The sequence below is a fragment of the Loa loa genome (genome assembly GCF_000183805.2).
Source record: "Loa loa unplaced genomic scaffold supercont3.36, whole genome shotgun sequence".
In the NCBI taxonomy this organism is placed as follows: Eukaryota; Metazoa; Nematoda; class Chromadorea; order Rhabditida; family Onchocercidae; genus Loa; species Loa loa.
Window position 1 is genome coordinate 154,903 of NW_018108216.1, and position 7,465 is coordinate 162,367.

At 32.9% G+C, this 7,465-nt stretch overlaps 2 protein-coding genes across 3 annotated transcripts in view; both read right to left on the reverse strand.

Annotated features, from left to right (window-relative positions):
- Positions 1 to 2,010: 2,010 nt before the first annotated feature.
- LOAG_11015 (hypothetical protein) lies at positions 2,011 to 3,038 on the reverse strand (the record flags this gene model as incomplete). Its single annotated transcript, XM_003146538.2, has 3 exons — positions 2,853 to 3,038; positions 2,395 to 2,588; positions 2,011 to 2,233 (listed from the first exon to the last, which is right to left on the reverse strand). The coding sequence occupies exons 1-3, from the start codon at positions 2,907 to 2,909 to the stop codon at positions 2,011 to 2,013; spliced, it is 474 nt and encodes a 157-aa protein (XP_003146586.2). The 5' UTR covers positions 2,910 to 3,038.
- Positions 3,039 to 4,414: 1,376 nt separating this feature from the next.
- Positions 4,415 to 7,465, reverse strand: part of LOAG_17043 — a gene marked incomplete at its 5' end in the record, with an annotated part of 11,348 nt that continues 8,297 nt past the window's right edge. The window contains 7 exons of one of the 2 annotated variants that reach the window (XM_020449703.1): positions 4,415 to 5,019; positions 5,399 to 5,546; positions 5,691 to 5,797; positions 5,917 to 6,021; positions 6,289 to 6,432; positions 6,607 to 6,693; positions 6,935 to 7,058. In XM_020449703.1, coding sequence (XP_020306724.1) covers positions 5,411 to 5,546; positions 5,691 to 5,797; positions 5,917 to 6,021; positions 6,289 to 6,432; positions 6,607 to 6,693; positions 6,935 to 7,058 — 703 coding nt within the window. In that variant the 3' untranslated portion in view covers positions 4,415 to 5,019; positions 5,399 to 5,410. Of the gene's footprint in view, positions 5,020 to 5,154; positions 5,547 to 5,690; positions 5,798 to 5,916; positions 6,022 to 6,288; positions 6,433 to 6,606; positions 6,694 to 6,934; positions 7,059 to 7,465 lie in introns of those variants that run through there. The other variant, XM_020449704.1, reaches the window with a different exon arrangement.

Below are 7,465 nucleotides of genomic sequence, written 5' to 3' on the forward strand. Positions count from 1 at the left end.
TCTGTTCTTGCTACAATGCTTATGTAATTGGATCTTTACAGTTCCTTTTGTATCTAAATGAACACCCTTTTTTAACATTTCATTTAAACCACTCCCACTCTCTAATGCATATAAACCCTATTGTAAATCGGCTAAATCATTATGGTCAATAAAGGCTTTACAATCCGGTGTGGACTCAATACGCTTCACTTCAATTCCGCTCAACGCAACCCAAATCAATTCAACTCAGCTTCTTGCAACCCAAATCAACTCAACAGCCTCCTGTCGCAACCCAACTCAACTCAATGCAACTCAGCCTGACCCAACACAACACAATCCAATTCAAATCAGCCCAGCGGATCTTAGGAAGCCGATCGACAACACTGGTGATATTTGGCTATTGATCGACATCACACTCCACGATTCAGAAAAAAATCCACCACAAATCCTGCAGATATTTAAATTGATTTACAAGTAAGGGTAAAGTGGCCCGACCCTTGGTGGCCGTAATTATATCAACATTGAATATTATCTCCACTTCTTTTTAAAGCTTATTTTAAAAAAAAGGAGAATCCGAATATATTTCGTGCAAACAACAAAGTAAAGAAAATCGTATCGACTTCTGGCATATTTTCAACTAGTATTTTTCTGTAGTTTTAATCCAAAAGTAAATATTAAATCATTTTTGGAAGGAAGGAGCATCCTGAACTTTGAACGCTAATTATCTTCTTTGACCACACTTTGACTGCTTCTCGCAGATTCGCTTTCCCCTGCAGTGGTATTTTCGAAGTGGTATGTTGATTACAAAATTTAACATCAGGTTTTAGAAATTCACAGATTAAAAATTTCCACCGATGTCTGAGCTTATTATTAAATCCAATGTAGACTGTGTGTACTATTCGCAAGAAAGGCAGTGGAAATAATTGTAGAAATTTTATGTTAGCTAACTTGAATATTAGCAATAAGTATTAGCGTTAACTTGAGTATTAGTGATTCACGGACTGAAGATTTGAAATCACATGATAGATAATATTCAAAAGAATAGCTGATTGATTAATAACAAAGAAGCAATACCAACCATAGGAACAATTTCTGATTTGAGATATCTAGTAAAGTTTATTATATCAAAAAAAAAATCCTTGAATGAAATTAAAAGGCTTTTTTAAATGTATTTCCTCTGTATCGTCTGTATTTCCTTTTAAATAGCTTTATCAGTTTTTGAAATAAAACTTAAATGTACTAACCGTTTAAGGAATGTTATTAAGAAGCTTTGATGAGTAAAATATTGCTAGCTAATCTCTACGAACAGTTAGAATTGCATGTAATCGCAGCACCAGTTAGGGTTATGGGGTTTATTTTGTAGACCAAGAGCAATGGTCTACAAAATAGAGGTACGGTTGAGAGATTCAAAAAACCAGAAGTACGAATGAATCTTGCGTTTTATAATTCAAAAAAAAAAAAAAAACGGCATTTATTAGGTCACGAAACAAATGTTCTGTTGTCGGCAGTAACCGTATTTGAAATGACGCTTCCATATTGCATCTAAATCAATGAATGGATTTTAGTTATTATCGCTGTTAGTATCCTTGCGACGTACATCAACATATTATTGATGAAACTAAACTTTGCAAGTTTATTACCTTTAAAGACAACATTATTATTGCTTAAGAAAGCGAGTATAGCATCAACGACAATTGTGCTGAAAAGATTTATCGACCAATATTTTTTGTTTATTCATTTCTGTGATTTTTCTTACCTGCAAAATTCGAAATGTATTTTATCCAATCATAAACATAAAGGAAACATTTGCAATTAAATTAGAATTTAGATTCGTTTTCTCAAATCCAATGTGAATTAAAGTTTTCTAGATATTGTGTTTGATTTCTCTCTTTTATTCCTTTCAGTTAACTGACTTGATCTTCATGGCTCTACTTTTTAAGTGCACTTTCTGGATAGAAGAGGCTTCTATACAGATACAAAAATAGATTTTCTTGTCAAGTGTAGAAAGATTAAATGTTTCATTTTCTAAATTTATTCCCAAATGCTATTATATTTTTTGTCGTGGCCGGGAGCAAATAACGAACCATACAATGACTGTATCAGAGCAATATCGCAATAATGCAGTTTTGGTACCGTTCCTTCGAAACCTTGATAATGCGATGTCATCAACGATTCATCATGACTGTGCTCAAGGCCTAATACATGACCTAGTTCATGTGCCATCACCCAATTCAAGTTTCTGCCACTTGGACCCCTCAAAAAGAATCGTAATTATCATTATTTTTAGGTTGTCATCAAAATATTGAAATTATAAAGTATTATTTTATTAACAGCATCTAATTTTCGAGCGAGACCATCAGTCTTAAAAGCGACAGTTATATACGGTGCTCAGCTGAAAGACTAAATGGCACAAACCATGGTTCGCTATCGTCAATGTGAATTTGTCCATGCCATATAAGATCGTTCGGGTAAAACGTATGCGCTAATTCATTTCCTTTTCCGTCAAATGGATATTTATCACCATGATAAAATGTTGCGAATATTACTTCAATATTTGCTTTTGTATGAGGCCATTCAATGAATTTAACATCAATTACATCCTCCCACAACTAAATGTATATTCTGATTAACGACCAACTATAAGTCACATTCTGATAACTATCCAACAGTGATCTTTCCAAGTCATCAAATTCACTATTTGGCAAATATATCTTTTTTTCAACAGGTTTTATTGGACTTAAACTGAATTCTATTTGAATACATTCTGGTTTACTTTTACCTGATATTAATAGAGAAGAAAACGGTTGACTACTGGAGTCTCTTCACCACTCCGTGAATTTTAGAATTCCGTCCTGCACAACCTGATAACATACCTTGACAGCTTTGCGTAAAGCAGCATCAACATATTCTTTAAGTTTCACTTCATCCATATTTTGATGTAATTCTTTACGTGAATATTGAGCAATGCGATATTGAATGATTTTGCCTTGTAAGCGACCGTAATACGCAGTTTCTTCTAATAATTGAAAACTTTAAACAAACAAACCTAAGATGCCAATTCTCATCGAAATGAAAATTCTTTGATTGCAAAAAACTACCCGAATAAAACATGCACGTGCATTACCTATACCTGGTGTCTTCAGGTAATTCTTGAGTAATACATGTGTGACGTGCTAGTTTCATACTTTCTGCCACATAATATTTCTAAATTCGAAATATTCTGCACTTTCTTAGTCGTGTTTTTTGGAGGGTTTCGCAAAAGCATAATAGAAAGATGCAAATATTTTGCAGATCATCCGCGCTGTCGAAAACAAGGATAACCCGATAATGGCGGATTATACGAATAAAATCTCACGAATGGGAACTTAATGGATTGACTAACAAAGATTTTTTATTCATTTCCGAGTGACCAGAATTCGAAGGTTTCAAACAGATTTAGAACAGTTCTAGATCGCTACCAGAGGAACTGTCTTCTTGTTTAGCATCACATATTTCTAATCGCCACCACTTGTAAATGGAATGTTTGCAATTGACAGTTCCTTGAATTCAAGTGAAACAGATTAAGGATTTCTTGACATTGACTTCTTACATTCTGCTTGATTTCTTGTTTGTCGCCGAAATCATTTGTTTTCCCAAAGGACAGATACCACACTTGATGAACTTCACTGTTTCAGCTCCCTTTTGTAATCTTTCAACAGATTCCAATAGATTTAGGAGCTCATTTTGCATCACATTTGTAAGTGAAATATACTCTTCAAACAGTTAATCGATCTTCGCAGCTATTTTAGGCTGGAACGAAGGAAAGACCAGTTGGCCTTAAGTATAAAGATTTCTGGCTTTCTCATCGTAAGTATAAATGAACATAGCAATTGTAAGTACCAGGAATGATCGATGTCATCCCTGTTCGACAGAGCGGTGAAGAGAAGAGCGGTTGAAAGTGAATGAGTTGTAGCAAAGAGAGCAAAAACGATGACATATGACCTAAGCGAACACTTTCATTTCTTTAGCCACGAACACTCGCAAAATTTCTGTTTATTTCTGCTTAGTATGGCTTTCTGCAAGAAAAAAGGTTTCCATGACATTTTAAGATTTAAATTGTCTCAGCGTTCGTAACTTTAAAGATCTATTTGTTGTTATCATGTCCAAATTGTTGCAGCTCGCTTCCAATCACACTAATTAAAGATTCTCCTATTTATAGCTCACTTCCAACCACACTAATTAAAGATTCTCCTATTTATAGCTCACTTCCAATCACACTAATTAAAAATTCTTCTATTTATTCAAATTATTCAACATATAAACTCGAACGATATTTTAGATAAGCAATAGAAACAATATTTAAGGAGTGAACCTTCGCATTGGAAATGCAGCAATACCAGAACAGGTCTACAGAAAATTACTTTTTAATAAAGAAATTATTCTTTTCGAACATTTCCCAAAATAAAAAAACCGACGTACCCAATTAACAGCAAATGAATGTAGTGCGCGAAGTGATGAGTTGTGCTTCGATTTAAAGTGTTAAAAATAAAAGCAATGAAAACAACTTTGTCACTCCCACATCAACAAACGATTCCTTTTTTAGTAACATAAGACTATTTACACACTTGACATTTCTTAACTCGTGGTTACGGCTTCCAACAATTGAAGATGCTTGTTCAAAAAGACTACCTTGTGTATCTGTGGACTTTCATTGGAATTACAATGTTCCAGTTGAATATTCCACTCTATAAACTCCGTTGATACAATACCTTATGTTGTTCAAAAATTTATGAGCTTTTTCAGAGTAAACAAGTTATAAAATGGACAGGCACCCATATGAGATGCCACAATAAAGTTTCGGAAATATGAATGCATTTGATCTGTCAAATTAATTACTTGAAAACTCAAAGTCACTTATTTCCAGAATAATGGACCACGATGAAAACAGGGTTAACATAATATATAAAACCGAGAATCAAAAACAACATGCCAATAGTATCTCTCGCCGTGTAGCAAAATTGTTTTATGTAACAAAATGTGAAAAATCAGACGTCTACCAATCTGTAACTTTTATCACGTTAGTATTATGGAGCATATTTTAAAATACTTTAAAATCCAGCAAATTTCTTGAAAAGTCGTGCAGTACAACAAAATATTCATCCAACATTATAACAAAAAAAGATCTCTTGTTTCCCTTCCAGCTTGGCCAAATTTCCAATAAACTAGTACGTAAAATCAGTTATGAAAAAAGTAAAAGATTTTGAACTTCTAAAAAACAATCAGCATAAAAACAGTTAATTAAAAATAATCATGAAAAAGATGTAGCGGCGCTTAACTCAAATAATTGCTTTTGTCTTTAATTAAGTTAGTCATAATTCTTTCCTAAAAAGAAGCGGCTTTCTAGTCAAAATTTTAATTTCCCAATCAATTGATAACTCACTAAAATAATGTTTCAAGAAGAAAGCGACAGAACTCCATCCTTGGGATCATTCTTAGATAATGACACAAGGGTCTCACCATTTATATCGCTACTATCCTTATCATTTTCATTTTCTTCATCGAATAATTCGGATGGAAAAAAACTTCCTCTGCAATAATATACATGGGGAAAACTGAAATGACCAAATAAGTAGAAAAGATTGGTAAAAATCAAAATTTATTATTTTCAGTGAAATTCCACTTAAAAAGGAATAAAGGAAAGATAAAATCACAGCCAAATATCTACAACTTACTGTGAAGTGCCATTCGAAAAGCACATTTCGCTAAGAGAACTTCTTGGAGACAACATCTGGGGTTCTATCCTTATCATCCTCTCAGAATATGGTAGTGCCACGATCTCCTAGAGTTATAAAACTGTTGAGGATTTTAAGGTCACAAGTTACAACCAAAACTCCTTAAAAACGAGATTAAAAGACAGAGCAATTCCACGTTCATTATTTTTTTTTAATATGAGATTACCTCAATCTTGGCATACAAATCGAGAATATGTGACTGCTGTTTCTGACAAACAGAGAGAAGAGACAAATATTTGTGCTGCGCGGCTTCACACTGTTGAGAGTGCAACTGTTTCGGAAAATAATTTGAAAAGATAAGGGATTGAAACTGATTATTTGAACTGTTATGTAAGAAAACACTTTATTTATGACTGGCCATACTTGTAATTTGATGATAATTATTTTGGTGAATGCTTATCGTTCACAGACCACAAAACTCTAGTATGCTCTCATTCCCTATTAATATTTTGTAAGAAGGAAAAAAAAATGATACTAAGAATTAACACCTCTAGGAATCTAATAAGAGAGGAAGTTGAAAAAAAAGAGAAAAGAAAACTTTTTTGGCTCTTTCAAAGACAGCGCTGAATTCAGTGCAGCGTCTCCTCTCAATCATTAACTCATCTTCGAACTTTCGAGCTTTAGCCCTTGCAGATTCCTTCGTCCTTTCTTCATGCACCAATAAACTCTTCAGTCGGACTACCTGCAAAAGAAATGCTTTCGAAATCATTGAAATTCATGTAAACCCATGTAATTGAATTTTAAGAGGATGATAATATGAATTCAAACATCGACTGTCAATGAATTCAGCATAACATATTGCATATCTTGGATCTTGGAACTACACGAAGAATTCAAAATACGTAAAGCAATGAACCTCAGCTATCATTTGCGAAGTGTCAAGTTTCATTGACCTAATCCGTGACTTTGACCTAGAACCTTCCTTTTCCAATCGCTTCTGAAGCTAAAAATAAGCAAAACCATTAATTATATAGGAATGCTTTAATACATAATTGATGGTTTGGAATCGAAACCAAAATACATTAAAATCAATTCAGTAATTTCGATCATTTATCATAGTCAATCGTTGACGACTTTGATAAAATTAACTGAGCGATTAAGAAATCTTTTCTCACATAGCTATAATAAAATTAATTTTTCGAAATTTAAATTATGCAAACAAATGATAAGAAATTAAGGGTAACCAGCAAGACTTCATCTCTGAGCTGTTGATTAATTTGATGAGCATTTTTGAGCTCTATTTTCAAACTCTCAATTCCTTCTAGTTTTGATTCCGCAAACAGTAATTTCATTTCCATATCCTCACATCTTCAAATATAGTAAGTAAAAATTTCTAAATCAAAACTTTAATTGCATCTATTGTCATTAACTTTCCTGTCATACCATCCTTAATAAGGCAGTTTATCAGATAATCATAAAGTCATTGCACTTAAACAAAAGTTGGGCAAATTCATGCGGATAATAACGTGCCAGTTTTTTAAAGCATATGTATCAAATAGTATTTCAACTTCTCAGAGGATGTCAATTATCACTAACATTAAACCATCCAAAAGGATAAATTCAAAATAAAAGATGTTTTGAAGTCAAAAACTCTTTCTCCCTCCCAGCATATATATATATTATATATATATATATATATATATATATATATATATATATATATATATATATATATATATATAGTATATATAGTAGTAGTAGTAGTAGTAGTAGTA